This window comes from Apteryx rowi, unplaced genomic scaffold (assembly GCF_003343035.1).
Source record: "Apteryx rowi isolate R43461 unplaced genomic scaffold, aptRow1 scaffold_9, whole genome shotgun sequence".
NCBI lineage: Eukaryota > Metazoa > Chordata > Aves > Apterygiformes > Apterygidae > Apteryx > Apteryx rowi.
In genome coordinates, this window is record NW_020451204.1 from 3,144,792 (window position 1) to 3,168,361 (window position 23,570).

At 50.4% G+C, this 23,570-nt stretch overlaps 1 protein-coding gene across 5 annotated transcripts in view; it reads left to right on the forward strand.

Annotated features, from left to right (window-relative positions):
- The window catches only part of PFKFB3 (6-phosphofructo-2-kinase/fructose-2,6-biphosphatase 3), a 44,164-nt gene extending 21,705 nt beyond the window's left edge, over window positions 1-22,459 (forward strand). Inside the window, exons 1-16 of one of the 5 annotated variants that reach the window (XM_026091174.1) lie at window positions 7-405; window positions 5,659-5,784; window positions 6,186-6,282; window positions 6,623-6,689; window positions 7,353-7,427; window positions 7,738-7,794; window positions 9,515-9,639; window positions 10,225-10,432; window positions 11,755-11,901; window positions 12,254-12,358; window positions 13,393-13,522; window positions 13,732-13,794; window positions 13,964-14,028; window positions 15,677-15,847; window positions 17,120-17,142; window positions 20,121-22,459. In XM_026091174.1, the coding sequence (XP_025946959.1) occupies window positions 327-405; window positions 5,659-5,784; window positions 6,186-6,282; window positions 6,623-6,689; window positions 7,353-7,427; window positions 7,738-7,794; window positions 9,515-9,639; window positions 10,225-10,432; window positions 11,755-11,901; window positions 12,254-12,358; window positions 13,393-13,522; window positions 13,732-13,794; window positions 13,964-14,028; window positions 15,677-15,847; window positions 17,120-17,142; window positions 20,121-20,127 (1,545 nt within the window). In that variant the 5' untranslated portion in view covers window positions 7-326 and the 3' untranslated portion in view covers window positions 20,128-22,459. Of the gene's footprint in view, window positions 1-6; window positions 406-5,658; window positions 5,785-6,185; window positions 6,283-6,622; window positions 6,690-7,352; window positions 7,428-7,737; window positions 7,795-9,514; window positions 9,640-10,224; window positions 10,433-11,754; window positions 11,902-12,253; window positions 12,359-13,392; window positions 13,523-13,731; window positions 13,795-13,963; window positions 14,029-15,676; window positions 15,848-17,119; window positions 17,143-19,190; window positions 20,092-20,120 lie in introns of those variants that run through there. The other 4 variants (XM_026091177.1, XM_026091173.1, XM_026091175.1 and 1 more) reach the window with 4 other exon arrangements.
- Window positions 22,460-23,570: the final 1,111 nt, after the last annotated feature.

Genomic DNA, 23,570 nt, shown 5'->3' on the forward strand with positions numbered 1-23,570 from the left:
CCAGCGGCGTTATTTATTTATTTATTCATTGCCGTGCCGGCTTTGTGCCCCGAAAGCCTCCCTCCTTCCGCCTGCCCGCCGGGCTSCGCCGCGGTAAAGCCTGAAAGAGCCTCCGGGAAGCGGCAGAAAGCGCTTGCAGCCGCTGGGGCAAATAAGCCCCCAGAGCAGCCCTGCGGCGACTGCAACAAAAAGGCGTTTGTTTTTTCTTCTTTTTCCTTTCTTTTTTTTTTCCTCCTTCCCCTCCCTCCTCTCCTCTTCTCCTCCTCCCGCTCCCGTGCAAACGCAGCAAGGTGGACTCGGAGCGCAAAAAGACCTTTGTTTTAAAAATGCCCATGGAGCTGACGCAAAGCCGCATCCAGAAGATTTGGCTGCCCAATGACAACCGGCCGGCTCTGCCCCGCCGCTGTGAGTAGCGCCCCGGAGGGGGATCGCGGGTGCTCGGCGCTGCGCACGCTGCCGGCGGGGCKGCTGCTGCGGGCCGGGCCGGGGGAGGGGAGGCTGCGCGCATCGGGGGAGGCTCCTGGCAGCGGCCCCTCCCAGAGCTCGCCGCTCTCTTCCTAATTCCCCTTATTATTATTATTGTTATTATTTATTTATTTTCCACGTGGAAAAATAATAGATTCTTATCAGCAGCTTTTGCCCCCGTCCCGCTCCAGCATCGTCCCTGCGGCCCCGCGACTCGCCGCCGGCGCTGGCAGCGTGGAGGAAGGTCCCCGGCTCTGCTGCCCCAGTGCAGATACCGCACRCCTGCCTTGATCCCTGCCTGGACCGCGGGGCCGGATGCCTGGCGGAGGATGCCAAGCCGCAGAGACGGGGCCTGACCTAATTCYTCCCCCCTTTTCCACCCACCCCACACACACGCACACATGTAGGATTAAAGGGGCACGAGGCAGGTTGTTAACCTTGGCCCTCGCGTCCCAGCTCAGCTGGGATTTTCAAGGTGGTGGGCGCCTTGCTTTGGGGCTTGTGGGTGACTTTGGGGGGGTGCGTGTAGGGGGCTGGCTTGGGGCAATGCCAAAGACCTCCTGAGAAATCGCCAGCCGCCGGTGTTCTTCCAGGCCACGCTGTGCTTGGGGTGAGATGGGAGGCAGGTGGAAGGGAACCAGTCGGTGCAAAAAAAAAAAATGCAYGCTGGAGCTCTTGCAGCGCTTTGCCTTGTTTTTGAAAGCGCAGCATCCTGGTGTTTCAAACTGACCTCTGCGCTTAAAAAAAATAAAATAAATAAATAGAGGCAGATGCTTGGGTCATCCAGGTGTTACTGAAATACAAATCATGAATCATAATGCGATTGTAAAGCCTCTAAGCCGGCGCTTTTAACTCGCCCAGTGCCAAAACTGACAGCCTGCCAGTTGTGCAACTCCGGACAACTCTCTATATAAAGCATCGCAGGAATCCTCGCCGATTTTTGGCGAAGGATGGGGAAGACGGCCTTTTGCAATCTGGAAATGGATGGAAGTTGCTCGGACGCTTTGAATCAGTCTTTCCGATTTCTTATTTAACAGGCGGCTGCATTTTTTAAAGTCACTTTGGACCTTTGTTTCCCTTGGCCAGAAAAGTTCCCCCTTTTGGGGGGAAAAAAAAAAAATATATATATATATATATATATATATATATGTCCTGGCTATTGACCCTGTTAATTTGCCAGCATGTGAGATGTATTGCGGTTGTCACCCTACGGCTATGGGTCACGCGTACCCTAAGAGACGGCCTGAGCCCTGCGGGGGACGCCTGGGATCAGCGAGGTCAGATGCGCAGCATAAACTGCCTCCGAAAGAAATGGCTTTCAGCAACAGGCTGAACATCTGGGTTGCCACAGGGCTTTGCTTTCAGCGGGGTAAAATGTCTCCTGGCTGGGGGAATCGGCTTAATGCTTTGCAGATGTATGTGTTTGATCTGATTTGTCTTTTTCCGATGGATCGCTCTGCGTARGGACACCTTTGAAAGAAATCCCTCACGAGCGTAGCCCTTTCCGGTGCTTTTTGCTACTTTATCCGCGTGGTTCCTGACAGGGGTGAATTCACCCCTTGCAAAAGAGAGAAAACTAGCATACTTTAACACGCTAAGGGTGCGGCGGGGTAGCGAATACCATCGCGTGGCTTCTAATTATTTTCCGTGGGGTGGAACGAGTCGCGTGGAGCATCATTCGTTGCAATCCGCCGGCAGAGAGCCATCAGGCATTTTCAGGTCTTTAAAACTCGGGGAGGAGGGGGGTGTTTCCGAGGGGCAATCTTAATTAACGGGCCGTGACGAAGAGCACGGGCACAAAGGAATTAGCCCGGCCGGCCGAAGGCTCGAACCGGGTGCGATACGATGCCTTTCGCCGGCGGTCCATTAAATTCCCGCCGGGCTGCACGTCGCGCACGTAGGGGGCCGCGAAGGCGAGCTTGATGGGCAGAGCCGTTCGCCGGGGCGAGGGGAGGGGGCTCRCGCAGGGGGGACGTCGCAGGAGGGAAAGGCCTTCGGCGCGCCGGCTCAGCGTGCGCGCGCTGCCGACGTGGACGCGTGAAATCCCCGGGCACGCGTGCAAAAGAAGCTGGAAAAAGAGAGTCTAACAGACTATTGCAGAACGTGCGGCGTGGGTTTTGGGGAGAGGGGGGCGAATGCTGCAAATGCATCCTTCAAGGGGATGGTAAAAACGATGAGAGTGGGAAGGTGGATATTTTACCTAACTTGGTTTTCTAGAGGCAAATTTCCTGCTCTTTTCTCCTTCTGCCTGCTCTGGTGAAGACCTGGAGCAGGCACGCGTGGGCTTTCAGCAGCTAGGAGTGATGAGCTCCTCCTAAACACACTGGTCGAGACTTTTGAGAGTCCTCCCTGACCTTGACTTACATCGATAGATGTCAATAATGGGGAATGAATATGCATTGAAATCCCTGACTCCTTTCCAAAAGAAGGGATGAATCGGGTCTTTGTGAAGCGCTCGGAGCCAAACACCGGCTTCTGTTTCATCCCCGCTGCAAAGTTTGCTGGAGCGCGGGGGAGGCGTTGGCCGTTCAGCCGGGCTTTGGGTGCGGGCTCCTGACCGGAAGGCGCCCGCGATGCCCGGCGGCGACCCGTCCTGCCGGGGAGTGCGCTTCCCCGGTCCGATGCTCCTCAGCGGTCCGTGTGGATCYGGGATCTTTCCTTGCACGGCAGTCGGGGAGGAGGGGACTTGCTCCGACGCAGGTGCCCGGGAGGCCGCGTGCGTGCTCGGAGACAGGCGCAATTAGCCGTCTGGAGCCGAAGGGGCGCGGATAGTGTGCCGCATTGTCCCCATCCCCGTGGAGGACCGATGACTCTAATGGCTCCTAATCCTCTTGGCTCCCATTTCTGAGATCCTTTGTCTGCTGGCAGGTGGGGGAAGGAGGAGTTTCTCTMCTCTGTGCAGGTATTCCTCCTTTTTTTTTTTCCCCCCCTCCTCATTTAATAAGTGGTCGTTCTTTGGTGCAAAAAAGAAAAAAAGGTTTGTACCAAATACTGGTTGAGGATGTGAACCCGTTGCTGTCTRCTCTATGCAGGCGGAGAGGAAAGAAGTTTCTCTCCGGACGTGTCGCGCAGCCCCCTCGGCGCCCCGGCGCGCGGAATAGATGCTCGTCCCCGAAATCGGTGGGAGCTGCCCYGGGCTTTTGAAGGCAGGCTCTGCCGAGACAGGTCGTGCAAAGGGAGCGAGCGTGAGGGCAGCTACACCCTGAGGAATGCGGAATATTAAAAAAAAAACAAAAAAAAACCCCTCTTTTGGATAGTTTTCTCATCTCGTCTGCTGAGTCGGCTTTGGGAAGACAGCCGAGCGGATGACGAGTAGCTTTTCTCCGCTGTCCTGGACACCGTTGCCTTAACTCCTTCTTGTGGCCTGAGTTTGGTTTCCTCTCRTTGTTGCTGGAGTTTTTAATTAGAAGGAGAGGGAGATTTCTTGCCCCAAACGCTCGTGCTTTGCAAGCTCCCTGCGCACCTCTGAGTTGGTTTGCGAGGTCTCGGGGCTCGCTTGGCAGGAGCGCCGGCTGGAAGGGTGGACGAGGTGGCATCCGGGTGGAAAGGCAGGCAGGGAAGAGGGATGCTGCCCCCCAGACCGCGCTCGCGCTGCTGGAACCGGGCAGGGGAGCGGGGTAGGAAAATTCCCGAATTGCTCGGTTCGGCAATTTCCTTTGAACTGAAGCAGAGAATTCATTTCCTAAAGGATTTTTTGGGGGTAGCGATGATTCGCCTGGGCAACCTGAAAGCTAATTTGTGTGCTTTTTGGCTGTGCAATTGGCTGGAACGGGAGAGGAGTTTCTTTTAACTTGCCGTGTCATCGTTGCACTGATGGCTCTGGATTTTTTTCCTTTTTTTCTGGCTGTTTGATACAGGCTCCTCTTTAAACTGGGGGGAGAAAAAAAACAACCCAGCTTAAAGCAGATTTAGGAGAAAAAGAGAAGTCGCTTGCRTATATCTGCTTTTAGATGCTCTTGATTCTGCAGCTCACTAATAGTGTTATGACCCTGTATGTCTTCAGAAAAGCGGTTGGTTGCATTTGCTTGTGCATTAGCTTGAAATGTTTTTGGAAGTTGTTCTCTGAGGGTTAAGATCTCAGTCTTGCAGGGCAGTGCAGGCCTTTTTTTTTTTAATTTTATTTTTTATTTGTAGTACAGTGGCTGTGTCTGAAATCTGTCTTTGATTTTTTTTTTAAATTTTATTTTTTTTTAATTCTCTTCACCAAACTGGCCTGCAATGAGCAGGGAGGCTCTGCGGAGCAGGACGGAGCTATGTTGGCCGAACGAGCTAGGGAAAAATGTGAACAAAGCCTGCGTTTTTTTTTTCCCGTGGGGCTCCCCGGGTGCTGGTTAGCCTGGTCTCCCCCAGCTGCCACCTGAAGCCTTGGTGGGTGCTGCCGCTTGGGTCCATGGGCAGCTGCTTCGCCGTGGCCGCCGGGGTGAGCCCTCACCAGGAGCTGGCTCTGCTTGGGTGCCTGCCGTCCCCGTGTGCTGCGCTGCYGGGGCAGGCTTCGAACGGGAGACGGCATTGCTGGGACCTGCTTTGGCTGAGACCTTCTTGAGCCTCTGCGAACCCTGCTAAGGAAGGGATCGGCATCCACAATGTCGCATCAGTTAGCGGCATCCTTGGGCAAACCTTTCTCAGGATTGTTGCAGCAAGGGTTTCTGTGTTTAAATCCAGCAAAAACTGAAAACTGTACCAAAATCCTTGGTCATCCTCTCAGTTTTTATATAATCAACCAAACTATGGGAATGGGAGGTTGCATTTGCCTTGATTTTGCAAGTGGGGAAGTTGAGGTGCAGAGGTCCTTGGAGGACACTTGGTTCCTTGCCCATGTTTCAGCCATCAGGATGTTTGGCTCTTGCCTTAGCTGCCAGTCTGCGACTTCCATCCTTGGTCTGGGTGGCACCAGGGTGAATTTGGGTCAGCGTTGCTGTTGTGTCTCACTGCTAGGCAGCTGTGGAGCCAGCTGCCATCCGTCCCTGCTCATTCAGCAGCTCCCGTTGTAAAAATGAGTAGGTGGGTTTGCTGGCTCGGTTGTCCAGGCTCGCRGAAAGCTGAGGCACCAGGTGCATGAGGAGCATGTGGTTTTCTCCCAGCTGCCAAGGGACTGGGGACAGGCTGGATCAACAGCAAGTGCTTTGCAGGATTGATGCAAGACGAACTGGCATATTAATAGCTATTTGTGTYGTTTTCTCCTCTTTCTTGTAGCCTGCGGGCCGCAGCTTGCCAATTCGCCCACTGTGATAGTGATGGTTGGCCTCCCGGCCCGTGGGAAGACCTACATCTCCAAGAAGTTGACCCGCTACCTCAACTGGATTGGTGTCCCCACAAAAGGTGAGACCTTTGGGGTTCTTTGGGGTGGTGCGGCCATGGGGGATTTTGCCAAGATCTCACTGGTCGGGTGTCCATGTCCTCATGTCCCATCTGCTGCAGCAGATGTTTCTCCTTCACGTGGAGACCAAGGGATGGCTTCTTGCTCCGAGGACRTCTCTGCTTGGTCCGCGGCTGGAAAGCTTCATCCGCGGGAGCTGTCACAGCTGAAAATTGAACTGTGCCGTGCTCCTCCATGCCTGGGGTCTGAACACCTCTCCAGGGCTTTGTTTGCAGGGTTGGAGCTCCCCATGTGGGCCGAGGGGAGGTGGGAATCCCCGGCTGCCTCCCTGCCATGGTGGGAAGCCGGCTTCCCAGGCTGACACCTCTTCTTGGCTTTGACGGTCTTTGCCTTTCCCGTGCAGTTTTCAACGTGGGAGAGTATCGCCGCGAGGCAGTGAAGCATTACAGCTCCTACGACTTCTTCCGCCCCGACAACGAGGAGGCCATGAAAGTCAGGAGGTAAATGCAAGTGCCGCAGCTGCCCGGTGCCCAAACGGATGGCGAAGCCTGGGGCTGGCAGTGGGCTTCCCCCAGGGACGTGCTGGATGGAAAGGCTGGGGCTGAGATCTCCCTGCCCTCCCAGCAAGGGCCTGATCGCTGCTGAGCTCTTGCCCGCTCAGGTCCTCTGGATTTGGCGTGAGGCTCCCAGTTTTCAGGCATGCTGAGGACATTGTCCTTGTACCTGCCTGGGAAGGGGGACCGAAAGGAGGGGAGGAGGCGCGGGAAAGGTCTGCATGCCAGTGGCCGCGAGTGTCTCGGAGGATATCGGGAAACATGTGGCCATCGCCTCTTTTTGCAGGCAATGCGCCCTAGCCGCCTTGCGGGATGTCAAGCTGTACCTGACGGAGGAGGCTGGCCAGATTGCGGTGAGTTTGGAGAAAGACTTTGCTGTATTTGGCAGTAAAGGTATTCCTGGTTTCGGCATAATTTGTGCTACCTCCGGCTATGCTGCCTGGAGAAAAAGGGGTTGCCTGGGCCTCTTGCACCCTCATCTCGCACTGTTGACATCATGGGTGCATTTTGCTTTAAAACCCAAAATTGAAGCTGTGAATCTTGCATGAACTAAGAAACAAGCGCTTTTTTTTTTTCTTTCCCCCTCTCCTCCCTCACCCTGTGTATCCTACAAAATATTTCCTCCTTCTGAAGCCCAGTTTTTAATCAGCAAATGCTCTGGTGCCTCCTGTCCATTCCTCAGGGGCTATTTTAGTGTCTCTGTTGCTTCTCCTCCCATATTTTTTGGGCTGGGTTTCAAAGGCAGGCACACTCAGGCCATCACATTTGCCTGTTGGTCTCCCCAGTAACTTCTGAGCCTGCTGGCCCGTTTGAGCCAGACCAGGCAGAAGGTGGGGTTCCTGAGGAGATACAGTTCCCGTGAGTTTCCTGATGCCCTTAATGAGAGAGAAAACTGTGAACTGTGTGAGCTCAGCTCTTGTAAAATATCTGCTGATCCACCTGGATTTAGGTTGAGGAAGGGCTCGGTGGGAAATCCAGCATTCTTGGTGCTGACATAAATGTATGTGTTTCTAAAGGTTTTTGATGCCACCAATACAACACGGGAGAGACGAGGGATGATCTTAAACTTTGCCAAAGAAAATGGATTCAAGGTTGGTACCATTGGGCTGCCGCCAATATTGCATAGCCTCCATTAGCATATTGTTGGCCTGTCTCTTTCTCAGTAACGTAATGTCCTCATGATGCTCCTGTGTGATAGAAGCTGTTTCCCTGTTGGATTGATCACAGATGTAAAACACTTCCCTCCTTCCTGGCCTAAAGCCCCAGAGAAGAAAAGGGAAGGGAGTGGGGCAGAGGGAGAGCTCTGAGTCAAGCTGGGAGGAGGCTGGGTCAAGCGAGGAACTGTCTGAATGCTATAAACCTTATTTCTGGCCTTCAGGTGGGTTTTACTTTGCTTTGTAGGTGTTCTTCATTGAGTCTGTCTGCAACGATCCCACTGTAGTAGCTACCAATGTTATGGTAAGTGTGGAAACATCTTTTTTAAAACCTTATGTAGTGTGTTGTTTTTACGTGCACCAGAGCCAGTCAGTTGAGGGTTAGCATATCTTTTTATGATTTATTTGTCCTAGAAWGAGAAAGAAGTTCTTATCTCCCTTGACCCAGGGCCACCTGGATGTAATAAATCCAAAAGCTGTCTGAGCCTTTCCCCAGAAGCCTCCAATGCTCTCTGTTAGGTTACATGTTGATGTGTAACTTAACATCAAGGAGAGAAATGCATGCAGTAGGCTTCAGTGACCACAAAGTCCCCATTTTTGGAAGTGATGGGTGTGGTTAGGGGGTTTGAATCCCATCGGAGAGTAGTCAGACTTAGTGTTTTTGGAGACATAGTGTTTCAAAATGTATTTGGGGTCTGCTTGGAGAAGAACAGCAGCCAAGCTTGGAGGTTTCTTGCCACTAGCTGAAAGCTTGACTGGGAAAGCAACATAGAACATTGCTTTGCGGACTCCTTTGGGAGATGCTGGATCTTTGATCTCCCACCATCAGCAATGTCCCTTTGCTTGGTAGACTTGGCTAGGGCAGATAGAAGCTAATTGGTCTACTTAGTTATAACTAACCTTAATGAAAGTCCTTTCCTCCATTGGGCTGTGCTCTAGTCTTATATCCAGTTGCACATCTGAACTCAGAGTTGTTCTGCGGTGTCTGGGAATGCGTTGCAAGATCCCCAAAGCCTGTGAGATGGGTTTTGTTGGGTTTTGTTCCTGCCCCAGGACAGGCTCCACCGTGGGCACCCAGGGTAGGAGGTTAAAGCATGGCATTTGCTCCTGCTGGTAGCTGATGCCCCATGGCAAGCTACCAGCTTGCTGGAGGTCTGCACACAAGATCCTCTTCCTGATGCTAATAAAATGCTCAGTTTTGATATATCATTTTTTTTCCCCCTGCTTTCTCTGAAACACCCTGAAGCTGGATTTCTGCAGGATTTAATCCCTTTCTTTGACAGCAACTAGTGCTTGAAGGGGGAGAGAATGAACTACTAGCTGCGCATAGGCTTCTGCTTCGCAGGGCACTGCAACTGAAGGGTGTTTTTAGTGCTGGGATCAGTGCAGAAAATACACTGTAGGCCTGGAGCAGTGCTGCACACATCGCTTGGTTGTGTTATCCCATTGGCTTCCGGATTGCTCATGAAGTTACTAAGTGTAACGTTGTTGCTGCTCAAACCCCAATCTTCAACAAAAACAACCTGTTAAAGTAGTTCAGTCAGAGCTTCACCCAGGAGGATTCTGGATATTCATATTGCTCGTTTCTAGCGTCTTTCACCCCAGTTATCTTGAAGCCAATCACCTGTGGAAGGAGGTCAAATGCTGTTATCCTCCTACCTCAAATGGGAAACCGAGGCACAGCCAGGTTGCCCTGTAACTGCTGGGAGCTGTCTTCACTCACAAGGCAGAGGACAAATGTCTCTTCTAAAATCATGCACTTTCCATTCTCTATACCAGAAATGCAATGAGTTATATCAGGTTTGCTCATCTTGTGCTTAGCTTTGGGTCTAGTTTGCTTCTTCTCCGTCTCTCTATAAATGATGTAAAGTGGCTTAGCCGATAGCCGAGACTTGGCGTAACTTTGAAACCTGATATTCGCATAGTAGGATTGTTGTGAGCTGCAGATGGGGCGACAGCCTTCCCTGCCCATTTTGGAAATCTTCCTAACGGCTCCTTTTGGTGTGCTTTCTCCCCCGCTGCAGGAAGTGAAGCTGTCCAGCCCTGATTACCGGGACTGTAATTCGACCGATGCCATGGAGGACTTTATGAAGAGAATCAATTGTTACCAGGCCAGCTACCAGCCACTTGACCCGGATGACTATGATCGGTAAGAAACTTTGCTGACTTCCAAACAGGCTGGCTTTGAAGGCCTTTTGTCTCCCAAGAAAGCAGCAATGAAGTATGGAGCTACGTTTCACTTCCTATTCAAATACGTGACTGTGCTAGAATAATGTCTGAGCCAAATCTCACTGTAAATTCAGGCTTCTTCCTCCGAGACTTGAAAATGCCACTCTGTTTTCCCCAGCCCTATGCCAGGGAGTCAGGCATCCAAATCTTCCCAGGGTCTTCTGGGCCTAGAAATGCTGGTCTCAACTTGTGTGCCCTGTGTGGGTGATCCTGGTCCTGCTCAGGAGATGCTGCCCCATCCTGGGGTGGAACTAACTACCTGCTAGGCTTATTTAATCCCCTTTACTGCTGCAAGAAGAAATGGCAATTGCACTGATGTTACTTAGCCCTCCGTGAGTTGCCACTACCTCTTGGCTTCCCGTTGAAAATTGTCTGCAGGAAATCCTTTTAGCTGGGTGATTATATTGGCTGAGATGACTCACAAGGCTGTTTTTTTGAGCATGGTGTTTCCTTCTTTCTGCTTTTCCCTTTCACATCTCCCTAACCCTTGCTGTGCTTTCCCTAGGGAACTTTCTCTCATCAAAGTCATCGATGTTGGCCGGCGGTTCCTGGTCAACAGGGTTCAGGATCACATCCAAAGCAGGATCGTTTACTACCTAATGAACATCCATGTCCAGCCCCGCACCATTTATCTCTGTCGGCATGGCGAGAGCGAGTTCAACCTCAAGGGGAAGATTGGAGGTGACTCTGGGCTCTCTAACAGGGGCAAAAAGGTAAGGGGGAACGGACTATTTCCCTGCAGCTTCTAGGAGAGATTTGGCTATAGGAGATGCCATGCACTGGGCAAAGAGCATCTTTGATGCCATCTGGGGCGCTTGGGGGGTTTGTCTATAGGGCTAGTTAAATTCGGGCTTGAGCCTGGCCTCAGACCAAGATGCTCCAGCTGTTCTCATTGATTGTATGCCTGCATGTAACTGTTTCACAGAGGCTGGGCTGCAGACCTCCCTAGGAGAGAAGGGCAGAAGTATCTTCACTGCTTGGGTTTAGATCCAGACATTGGTTCAGAACTAGAGCAGGCAGGGTGGGATGCATTGTGCCCTGTTGCATACCCACTGAGGACTGCCACTACTCTTCAGTAGGGCTAGCCAGCTCAGATGATGCTTTCAGATTGCTCACAAATCACTTCATCAATGAGATGGGCAAGGGAGCTGCTCCAGGAAAGGTGAATAGTTATTTTGGCTTCCCATACCATTTTGAAGCCCAAATAGAGTGACAAAGATGGAATCACCTGAGGTGTGACTATTATCGAATACTACAGGATACATCAAATTAGCTCTGTTTATTACAAATAAGCAAAACTATAGTTAAAGGAGGTCTAGGGTCTTCCGTATCAGCATAGGAGAGTCCAAGTTGTGGTGCTATTTCTTGATCCTGGTGCCGTTGCTTGATGGCATGAGATGACGACCTTCTCTGCCATTCTCTCTGATCTCCTACCCTGGCAGTCACTCCTTATAAGTTCTTAGCTGTTGTGGAGATCTACTTTTTCTGGCTGACCAGGGTCTCATCACAACTTTCATGGACAGTCAGCCCTCACTTTGCATCCTCCTGCTTGCCATGATCTTCAAAACTGCCTCAATCTACTTTATCAGTAGATTAGGCTCATGCAAGCAGCATATTTGCTGAAAGGTCAGCTTCTCATCAGTCTGTTGCTTGCCAACTTGTTTGGCTGGGTGTTGCTGCAGTACAGCTGGAACAACTGTGCCTCCTGCTGCTTCTGGGAAATGCAGCAGTAGGACATGCTGCAAAACCAAGGAATCTATCTCTGACCCAATCAACCTGAATTTGTCCTGAACTCAGCCRATCCTACCATAGTGCAGACACTTTAAGCCCATATGACAGTCAATAGTGAGAAGGTGTGTGGCCCTTGGGGATCCGTATGTGTGAAGCTGCTATGCACCTCGCAGCGTGAGGCCAATATGTCTGCCTTTGGAAAGAGTAAGAGGTCCTGGAGAAGGAAACACTTGCTAGGAAGGAGGGAGGAAGGCCCAGTGGGAAGCTGTGGATCAGAAATCAACCTCTTCTTTGTGTCCCACAGTTTGCATTGGCACTGAACAAGTTTGTTGAGGAGCAGAACCTAAAGGACCTCAAAGTCTGGACCAGCCAACTAAAGAGGACAATACAAACGGCAGAAGCTCTCCAGCTGCCCTACGAGCAGTGGAAGGCACTCAATGAAATAGATGCTGTAAGCACTTTTGATTACAGTAGGAACAGCTAGATCATGCTGATTGGGCAGAGGGGGTAATAGCACTGGTTTCTTCATTTTTGCCTAAATCTCACCACCTGGGGAGGGTTTAGGGAAAGAGAAAGGGAACATTTTCTTCTCTAGTACCTGCAGTTTGACTTCTGGTCTTAGCTCTACCTTATGCAGATGCTCCAAGATGTTGGCTATAATGATTTCTGCATGGCACTGCTCTATTGCTGAGTACTGAGAGGATTAAAGGCAGTTTGCCTTGGAGAAGGGTTGAATGCTGGATGGGTCAGCACCAGTTGATCTGAACGTGGTCAGTAACCTCACAGCTATCCTATCCCGGCAGGGTGTGTGTGAAGAAATGACGTATGAAGAGATCAAGGAGCAGCATCCAGAGGAATTTGCTTTACGTGATCAGGATAAATACTATTACCGCTATCCTTCTGGGGAGGTAGGTCTGCAAGGAGACCCTTGGAGATGTGACTTTGACTTAAAACATGGCCTTCTTGTCTTCACACTGTCTTCTACATCCAGACTAGGGGAGCAGAGGGAGAAACAGGTGCTCTGAGAAACTACAGTCAAGAAGGGTCAGGGTGCTCATTTGCCTTCTGCTTTCAGCTCATGTGAGGTCATAGGAGGGGAAGATCTCTAAGAAATGCATCATTTAACAAACTGTCCTATTGATTTAATAGAAAATTAGTTGGAAGGGTCCTCTGGAGGTTTCTAGTCCACTCAAAGTGCTGTGTTGCCCCAGGTTTCATTTTCTTTCATTCCAAAGGAGTGGTTTCTAGCCCTGCTCTCTGTGTCATTTGCTGAAGGTTGATGGAGGTATCTCCATTTGTTCCTGACATGAGGAACATGATCTGCTTTTGGGGTGTGAATCAGTGAGGTGTTAATTGATGTCAGTTCTGGATGATACCTTAGGTTGTGTATTGGGCTTTTTATCCTTGAATTAAAAGCTGTGTATTTAGATATTTGGGAAAAATTAATGTTTGGAGACATCCTAGTGACAGTGCACCTAACAGGAGAAAGTCTGAGGGTGTTTGACACTGACTCTGGGCATCTTTTTTTTTTTTTTTTTTTTTGATGGTTCTTCATTAACTTAGCCCTTCAAAACACTGGAGATCTCCAGAATGCTCCAGGCTTTTCAGAACTTACAAATCCTGTAGAAAGTCAGATTTCAAGACCATGGAGAGACAATATGTCTAAGCCTGGGTGCAGTTGTTACCTACCTTGATAGACTCTTTGGGACTGTGGTTCAGACATGAATAGCTTCTTTCTCCCCTGACTAGAAAAAATAGATACATACCAGAGTGGCCCAAAATTGAGGCTTTGTTGAATTTGTTCATTTTTAGCAGTAATTGCATTGGTTTGGTTTAGTCAAAAGGATGAAATTGATAGATGGACCAGGACAATGGTCATCGCTTCTTGTAAGGTCCTGGTTTTCCTAATTTTTATGTCCATCCCCCTGCCCTTCTGTCTCAGTCCTACCAAGATCTAGTGCAGCGTCTAGAGCCRGTCATCATGGAGCTGGAGAGACAAGAGAACGTCCTTGTGATCTGTCACCAGGCTGTCATGCGTTGTCTTCTGGCTTACTTCCTTGACAAGAGTGCAGGTGAGCTCCCTTTACCCAGGCAGGAGAATGTTCCCACTGGTGGGTAGGTGGTAGAGCTCTGAGGGGATGAGATGTATGCATGTCTGTGCAGGGTCTGGAGCGTGCATCTCTTCTTGATAGGGGGTAGCCATAGGTGCTGAGGAGGAAGGTGTCTGAGCCTGCTGTGGGAGTGGGCATGGGATAACCCACCTGCTTTGCTTTCTCTGCAGATGAAATGCCCTACCTGAAATGTCCCCTTCACACAGTGTTGAAGCTGACCCCAGTAGCCTATGGTAAGTGGGCATTTCTCCTTGACATGTTGAGGTACTTGACTTGCACCTCATATCCGAATCCAGGCTGCCTCTGGGAGATGGGCAGAGGTCTGGSTTTGAGCATTTCGTAGCATCTGGTGACTGTTGAGTTGTTGATGCCCTCTCTGTCTCCATATGCTCCCTTCTGCAGGCTGCCGGGTGGAGTCCATCTCTCTGAACGTTGAAGCCGTGAACACCCACAGGGAACGGTCAGAGGTGAGTGTTGMTTTTCCTCAAAGCCAAGCCTTGGTCTGCCTTCTTTCCCCTATGGTCACATGGCAATGAGGAATACTTGGGGGTGGCCATGGTGGGGGGAACTGCTTAGCTAGAGGCTCAGAAGTGCTGCTGGAGAACTGGAGCATCCAACAGGTTCTCACCCCACAAAGATGCAGCYGATCAAGGGTTTTACAGGGGGAAAGGACTGTKGCACATGCCTGATTTCCAGGTGTGTTTGCCCAGATTAAAGCTGATCCTGCAGCAAGATCCTTCCTGGTCTTTGACTTTTGCCTGTACGGTCATCCACTCTTCTGAGTGGGATTGGAGCCATGGATGGAGAAGGTGACTTCTCCAAGGTCTCCCAGCAGACTAGCAGCATCCAGAGCCAGCAGCCCACTGAAGTATTTCTGCCTTCTCGCTTTTTCTCTCTTGCCCRTGGTTTTGCGTGTTTACCTCAGTGCCGTTCTGCGGTGGGGGTAGATATGCAGGTCTGATGGACGCTGGTGGAAGGAGATCCCTTGTGCTTGCGCAGCGCTGAGGAAGGGGATGAAACCCCCAGTAATGTAGGGTTCATGCGCTGTGCGTGACTGCCACAAGCTCTGAGGCCAGAGCAGGGGGACACCTGCGTGGTGGTCGGGCTGAGAGGCCACCAAGGAGACAGCTCTGCTGCAGGAAGGGTGCCAGGAGCTGAGGGAAGGYRCATGGCTCTGGGGCCCACGCTGGYGGGGCTGGTGTCCCGCGGGCTAAGATGCAGCAGGGACAAGGCGCCGTGCCCTCTCTGGCTTGTGTGTGGTGGTGATGTGTGCCCAGCTGGGTGGTGAACGGTCAGACCTGTCCCCTTTTGGAGCAACTTCTTTTCTTTGCTTGCTAACCTCAGCGGACAGTAGCATCTTGGCCGCCTTTCCTTCCCTGTGGAGGAAGCCGATCCTTCCTCCTGTCATTTGGGCCATTGACTCCTTCCTTTCCTGCCAGAGCTCAGGGAGGTAAGAGACTCACATGGTGCAGTTAGGATGGAGCTAGACATGTGCAAAGCGCTTCGGTTCCTCTGCTTAGCTTTGAAGGCACTGCTCCTCCATCCCCCATTGCTTGAGTTTGAGCTTCTTGTGGTACCAACCCTCACTGGCTACTCTGTCTGATTTCCCGAGTCCTTCTTGCTAGCCCGGGCTGGCTCATCTTTCCTGTTCTTGCTTTCACACCTCTCCCTGAGTCAGAGGGAATGGCTTGGAGGAAAAGACCGATGGGCACATCTTGCTCTCGTCTCTCTGTCGTGCTAAGTCATGGCCTTTTACTATTACTACATTTTTTTAGTAATGTATACTTAATTTTTTGTGAGCAGAGACTCAGGAGAGGAGAAAATTCATCTCATTCTGAGTGCAGGGCCTTTTTTTCACTCCCCTTCTTGGGAAATCATGCTGCATTCTTGAACTTTTTCATCAGCTTTTTTTTTTCGGTGTCCAGAGCCTTTCAATGCATCCAAGTTGCCCTTTGCACGTCGTCAGCGATTGTGGGGGAAAAGTAGAGGCTGCTTTAAAGAGGAAAACAACCAAAAAAAAATGCTTCTTTTTTTTTCTTTAACTGTCGCCTTCTTCCCTTTTCTTTATTTTATTTTTTATTTATTTATTTTTTTCTTTGTCTCACTCTAATTTAGGAAGCAAAGAAGGGACCTAACCCGCTCATGAGACGTAATAGCGTTACCCCTCTAGCAAGCCCAGAGCCCACCAAAAAACCTCGCATCAACAGCTTTGAGGAGCATGTGGCTGTTTCTTCCGCCCTGCCAGGCTGTGTTCCTCAGGAAGTGCCCACGCAGCTGCCGGGACAAGTTAGTTGAACTCTCTTTTTTTTTTTTGTTGTTGTTGTTCTTGTTGTTTATTGTTTGTCGACTTCCTGTCGCTCCTGAATCTGGGGAGCGGCTTTCACTTTGTTTCCATCTGTGCTGCTGTTTCTGAGATGCATCGATCATGGTTGCTCCCATGGCTGCTGTCCCCCCGCTGGGTTGGCTTYGGGAGCACCGAGTGAGTTGGCACTGTTAATCCTCTCTTGGATTTGGAGATCATTGCAAAGCCCCAAAGTTCTGGGCTGAATCAACTGCCTTAATTTAAAAGGGTTCCTCTGCATCCCCCGTCTGACCTCTGGGGTGTCAGTCCCTGGGGAATTGCTCCCCTGGAGCAGGCAAGACTAAAGGGTTTGTCCCGGCTCTGCTCCGACCCCAGCATAGTCCTAGGTACTGCAATAAAGCAAATGTTCTTGTGCTTCCCTCGAGAAGGAGCTGCCAGGACCCATCTTTGCCTGGAGGTGTCTCCTCCTTCCTGGAGCACTAGGCAAAACAAACCAAAAATGAGCAGCAGCCGTCTTTGCTAGCGCTGGGCACGGGGAGCCCTGTCACCTCCTGTGGCCCTGGGTGCAGCCTCTGTGGATAGCTGCTGTTTAGGCCGAATGGATTTGGCTAGCTGTGTGTTTGCAACCCTGCCTGGTGGGAGCCAGCTGCTCCTTGCAGGGTCCGCTTGTGTGTCCTCTCCTCTTCTGACCATTTTTGAAGGGATGTGGCCCAAACCTTGCTTGGTGCCCACTTCTCCAGGAACAAAACACCCTTCCCTCTCCTAGCTGAGGAGCTGGGATGATACCTCTAAAGGCCTTCTGAGCAGCTCTAGGTATATAGGAATCCCRTCACCATGCTGTCCTTCCCACTAGCTGCTTGTTGGATCTTGCTGTCTGGCCTGTCCCTTCAAGTGCCCTGTTGTCTGTATTGTCTGGTGTCTTCTTGCCCCCTCCTTGGCCAGGCCCCTGGGCAGGTTAGGAAGGATGCTGCGTTCGTTAGAACTCCTCCAACCTGCTGTGAGCATTGCCCGCTCTGCTCAATGGCAGTCTTCATTAACATTTCCATCTTGGCTATCACTAAATGGGGCAGCTCATTTGTCTCTTGGCTTTGGGGGGCTCTGCTTGGGCTGGTGGAGTCTTCTAACTAACCCTCCGCTGGCTTAGGTTTTGRAAATGCTCTTTGCTCGGGTGCCCCGCGCGGATGTCAAATGTCCTTTGCCCTTTCTCGCGCTGTGTTACTGACACCTCTCTTTCCATTCTCTCTGTCTCTTTACAGCCTTTACTAGGGAAGGCATGCCTGTAAGTACCTTCTTGCGTCTTATCCCCCTCCCACCCACTTTCTATATCTCTTGCCATCCCACTGGTTATTTTGTCGTTGCTGTGAAACTGGGCTGGGGCATGGACTTTGAGTTAATACATCTGTGTGTGAGTGTGGAATTTGGATATGCATTAGGAAAGATGAAGATGAGACTATGGGTGTCGCTTTGTCCAACCTCTGTATCCTGGCTTGATAAAATGTCCTGGTTGTGTTGGGAAATCAAGCAAATTATCACCTGCCCTCTATCAACACTGTCTAAATTTTCTGCCTTCTCCCTTGGCAGCCAATGCATGGGAGATGCTAGTGGATTTTCATTGAGTTGTCTCCTTTGCACAGCCCTTTGTAATGTAGGTGATGGACCCAGATGGTCTGTTCATCCTGTGGACTCCTGGTTGTATATATGAGYGATTGCACCAGAGATATTTCCTTTTATTCACTTTTATTTCAGCACCTGGCAGGGTTTTATTGCCTGCATGGGAGCAGAAGTGCATTTTTGGACTTGGGCTGATCCTGAGTCCTTGCATCTGTGGTTCCCCAAAACTGGGTTTGGGGAATAGTCTGTTGGGATGGCTTGGGCAGACTGGACACAAGGACATTGTCCTCCTCTAGCTCTAGCCAGGAGGCAAGAAGCCTTGAGCATTTRATGTACAAGTTAAGAACAGTCAAGGCTTCAGCGAGTTGGATCAGTGTCATTAAATCCTTGGGAAATAGGCACACGACAGCTGGATAAATTTGGAGCCTTCTGACTTTATTCATGCTACATCATTGAGTTGAGAGAGCAGCAGTCCTTGGAAGCTGTGCTCAAATGTCTTCTCAAAGGCCATGGAGGGTTTTTTTTGTTTTGTTTTTAGTTTTTTGTTTTTTCTGGTTCGGTCACAGTCTACGAAGGAAACTAATAGGCACTGGCTGGTTGTCAGCAGTCTGCTGGGGTTGAGCTGAGGGTGGGGCAGTGCCTGGGGATCAGTTTGCCCTCCATAGAGCGGTTTGCATCAGCCAAMATGCATGCCTGTCCTGTTTCATCTTGTGGGCTGAGGATGGGGAGATTAGCTGTTAACCAGCTGGGCCAGAATTGGATCCTACTTGCACATAACAGCTGATGAACCTCACGTTTTTTCCCCTTTTAGAGTAAATAATTTGGAAAAAGGGAGGTTAGAAATATCAGACTGGGTTTTGCTCACAGATACATTGGGGAAGAGCAACCTGCTGCTACCACGTGAATGCAGAGGTTGAGTTGCTCAGCATGGCATGCATGCCTGCTCTCCTCCCCGTGCTGCTCATAGGCGCCAAAAACCCATGATGAAGTTTTTGGTCTTCTTGGGTTGCCTTGAAGGTATTTTTGTGTCTTTATCCATCCCTACTTCCACCTTTTTTCCCATCTRTGCTGTAATAAAAAGCACTACATGCCTCAGTGCTGGCTGGGACACCAAAAGCATGCACTCTGAGTTTACTGCCTTTGGGAGGTACTTGCATCACGGTTTGGCAGACAAAGAGCTCTGCTGGGCCAGGTGATGATGGCTACATATCCCAGATGTAGGCCTGGAGGAGCAAGTTAAAATCCCCAGCTGCTGGGGGCCTGCCTCAATCCACCTAGCTCTGGATTTAGAGACTGCTTTTGAGGGAGCCAAGAGGAGGTCTAGGGAGGTGCAAGTTACCTCCCTTCCAGTTTGCACCTCTGGCAGCATGAAGCTGYGCTGGAGGCTACAGTTGTGTTGTGTTGGCTTTGCTGGTGGTGAGGGTCCCAGTGCGGAGCGGGCACAGCCGGTGTGGCGTGAGGCCCCTGTCCCTGACCGCGGGCTGCCGCAGGGCCAGCGAAACCCCTGCAGAGCCTGGGGACACCTGAAAGCCCTCCTGGCTGTGGGCTCAAGCTCCCGGGGAGCCAGTGGCCAAGGATGGCTGGGCCGTGGGACCGATGGTTTCTTTTCGTTGTGCTTGGTCTGCGATCCAAAGCGCGCTTTTTAACAGCGATCCAATTTACAATTTCTCCTCCCCCCCCTTCCCCTTTTCTCCCCTTCGCTTTTCATGCTTAAAGACGACCCGTTTGTCACTTTCTCAAAGTTTTCTCTTTACTAATATTTCCAAGGTAAATGGCTGTGGTGCATGTGGCTTTCCTAACCCTGACCCCGTCTCCGTAGATCAGGCAGAGAGAGCAGCTCAGCCCTCTGCCTCGTAGCCTGTGTTGTGGGTCCAGCTGCAATTCCTGTTGCTTGTAAGAGTCAATTTAGGTAGTTAAAAATATATATATATATAGTGTTGAGAAACCTTCCTAGTCATTTCCTAGTCCTTTTTCCACCCCACCCCCCTTTCCTGTAGCTTTGCAAATTGGAAAATATCCCTGTTACAATGACTCCTTGGCCTTCTCCTCTAGTGGATGCTCGCCTTCTGACCACCGCTCTCTGTGGTGGTGCCGCTTGCTTTTTAGCTCGTTGTCTCCGTTTTTTGTGGTCTTCAAGGCTTGCAGCTTTGCCGTGCGTGAGCAAATGTCTCATCTGGGTGCCCCGACGCCGTGGGAACCTGTAGTGGAGGGGTGCAGGCGTCTTCGCAGTGGGTGGTTTTCCATATGGCTGTATGTGCAGGGCACCATAGGGTGTCACGGGGGGATGGTCAAGGATGGGTAGGTGGTGACCTCTTCCCTGGCGCAGCTGGGGACTTGGTTTTTAGCTCAATTTTTAGGAGTTTGGGATGTGCCAAATCTCAGCCCCGCGGTTAAACGCAGGCGGCGCGTAGGGAGCCAGTAGAGGAGGCGCCCAGCGCGTTGGCCAAACTCCCCCATCATTCTCCTTCAGTGGACAGTGTCCTCTCCCTCCATGGTGGATGCTTTCGTRGTGCCCTGTGTCGTGGCTTTCTGTCTTCCCCGTCCTTCTTTACTTGCATGGGGAAGGACGCGTCTGCATCCCCGGCCGGGCTGGGGTCCACGTCGCTGCATGTGACACCCAGCCCGGCTCCTCTTGTCTCCTTGCAGAACATGAACAACTCGCAGAAGCCGTCGTGACTCGGTCGGCGCGGTCCTGAGCCCACCAGCGACGCCGGCTCCCATCCCATCGTCATTTCTGCAGCTTGCTTGTAACCCGCTCTCCTCGGCCCGCGGCTGCTTCCGCTCCCGAACCCGTTCACCTGCGAGCCGCTCYGGCGGGCGAGCGGGGCCACCGAGCGATGGGAGGAGGAGGAGGAAGAGGAGGAGCCCGTGGGGCGAAGGCGATTTCACCACCCGAACCCTGAGGCCGTGGCTCGGCGCCGCTCTCCTCTCCGGCGCRCTGGTCTCTCGTAGCAAGCTGTAAAGTGCTTCTCGTGCACGGGAGGTTTCCAGATTTAATTTTCACGCGTAGGCGACTTTTTTTTTTTTTAAATCTCCTTTTGTATAGACGATTGGTACCGGTCCATCCCGTGGTGGAGTGTATATATGTGAATGGTGTGGGGTTAGCAGAGAAAGATGGGGTTGGGGGGACAAAGGGGCTTTTAATTTTTTTTATTATTATTATTATTATTGGTGTCGTTGTTATTATTTTTCAAGAAGGCCCCTAACGCACTGTGCTGCAGTCCTTTACGCTGCAGCCTGTCACATACACACGTCTGGTCTCACCRGCGCGTGCGAGATGCACGCAAAGAGGGCAACAGGCTGTTGCATGAAGTCCTTCAAAGAAAAAACTGCTGGTTTTAACCAAAAAAAAAAGAAAAAAGGAGGTTCGGGGGCATTTGGACCACGGCGTCTTTGCAGGACAGGCTAAGCTGGATGCGTTCTGCAGATGTGCAGGTCTCTTGGAGGTGACCAGAGGTCTTGCTAGGGTGCAGAAGTTCATCTGTGACTAGAAAAAGCCACAATAAGAGACACTTGTCCATGACTTCTTTTTTTTTGATTTAATACGTACACATGCATGTGCGCATATGTGTGTACACCTGGAAAGCGCTTGGGGGTTTTTTTTGCACTTTATTTGTGGCAGGAGCGTAACTATTTTATTTTCTTTTAGTTTTTCCAAGTCTTGCCCTTTGAACAGGGAAAGCCTGGCCGCCACCTTTATTTTGGGCCGGAAAGCTGAGACTCCGGCGACGTGGCCGTTGCAGTGCCAGCGGCGTGCGGGGCGAGGTGCTGGCTTAGGGACTAGCTGTCGCGATAACTGGCTCCCAGGGGGTTTTCCGGGCGCGATCCTTTCCCCACGRCCTATCCCAGGCCACAAGACACAGGGTTAAAAATGCTAATTAACCACTACAGTTTTGTGCAAAAGTCTGTGGACGCTGATTTGTTTTTTCTTTCTCTTTAGGGCTTTTTTTTTTCCCTCCCCTTTTTGGAAAAGGGGAACCGCAGTGCCTCCTGTACAGCTGAAAAAAAGTGGTTTTTCTTTTCTTTTTTTTTTTCCCCCCCCTTTCCCCTCCTTTCTTAACAGCTGCCTTAAAGGCAGGCTCCTCCAGGTGTGCTTTGCGTGTTTGACACCTGCCCTTTCGGTTCTCCCCCGAATTTGAGACGGGCTCGTGTTTCGGGAGGGCGAGTCCCTTGTCTCCCCAGCCCGTTTCCTGGGGAGTTTCTCTTTCTCCTCCTGCCACGAAAAGATAAGGCGGCAAACGCAAGCATGTGACGTCCAGCTGCCCCATGATCAATCCTGTAAACATGTAATTCTGCAGACTTTTTTTTTTTGCGTGTATTTGTGTGTGTGTATATATACATTATATATATATAAAAATATATATAAAAAAATCAACCAACAAAAAAAACCCCAAAACCCTAATGACCTGAAATGTCATTTCTTTCTCTGGGAATTATCTCAGTCTTGGTAGGTCCTACAAAAAAATAAAATYAAATTAAATTAAAAAAGCAAAATGGGAATCTGGTGGGTTTTCAGGCAAGAGGGAAATTAGGCTCYGAGCAGTGAAACGGTCCTCTTGTGCTGCGGGGTAGTGGATGGGCTGCTGTCCCACTGTCYGGGAGACTTGCTGCCCCTTGAATTTTGGTTAACCAGAGCCAAGGAGCGGGCAGCAAGGAGAGGGGACTTGTCGAACCACACCAATGATTTTTTTTTTTTCCTTTTCTTGTGTTGTTTTACTTTGATACTTGAATTTATTATTTTTATTATTTTTTTTAATAGCAAAGTGCTGTTTATTTATTTAACGTATACTGCAAAGCTTGGAGAGAAGGGTAGTTACTTGGGGGATTTTTTTTTTTTTTGGATTTGTGGTACATTAACTGTCCTGTATATATGTCTGGAATAATTGCCTGATATAAAGCTGTGCCAGCTTAAAAACAGGGTATGCCTTTCAGAAATTTGTATATTTTGCAGTTGCTGGACCAATAAAATCTCTTGTTGAAATACAGGTGTGACCTGGGTCTTCCCTTGCCGTTGGGAATCGTGCTCTCTTGGATCTAGTGGGGCCATCCTTTTTTCCTATAGTTACAGCAATTTTAAGGCAGGAGCGCAGCTTGCAGCAATGCAGAATTAGTAGWTTCATTAAAGGAGAAATTTGTTAGCGAGACCCCGTTTCCTCCTTGAACAGCAGGGTTGAGAGGCTGTAGACAGCCCTAAAAAGAGAGAATTGCCGTTGAGCTTTTTAGTGACATTTGTGGATTTAGTGGATGGACTGGGGTATTTGGGGCTCAAGTGCTGGAARCTTCTTGAGTAAGGCTCTATGCTGAGATGGGCCACCTACCACGGTGGTGGTGACCGGTCACCTCACCTCAGATGCCCGTGGTGTAGGGATACACCTAAGCCTAAATAATTAGCTTCAGTTACAGTCAATGAAGAGCTCATTAGTAGCATTTAGGGGTGTGATTCGTCAGACCAACTGTAGACACCTACTTAGGGCAAGCTGAATACACCCCAAACTCTATGGACTAGGTCATGAGGAGTATAAAGGAAGCCCAAGGTGATGTTCTGGGATAGGTCCTGGCTAGACCTTCATTGAGGCTGTGAACTGGCCAGGACTCGCCATCTCTTCAAACCTGGTACAGTTTTTGCAGTCAAATACTTGCTTAAAATACTTTGGTGTTAAATGAAGCTGAAGGACTGGGCCAGAGCTGTCTCCCGAGATCATGATTGTCTTTGCCCTGAAGGCAGGAAAACAGCAGATGYGTCTCTGAAGGGAAGTTGTCGAATTTGCTGTGAAGGGCTTTTTTATTTTGTTTTTTTCCTCTTCTTTCTTCTGGCTCCAGAGAAAACAGTGGGGGAGGAGACAGGGAAGATGTAATTTGGACATGGCACWCTGGTTTGAGCCATGGGCAGGCTCTCTTGGGTTGATGCTCCCCGTGTGGTTGGAGGCTCATCCCCTTCAGGCAGTTGGGCCTCTGAAACCTGGCTAGGACTAAAAGGAGAAAAAAAAAACAAAAAAACAAAAAAACAAAAACAAAACCATAGCTCTGGACTTCTGCATGTTCAGGCTCAGCTCAAGCTGGCTCCTGATAGCTGATGAAATGCAACCCCTGCCCAGA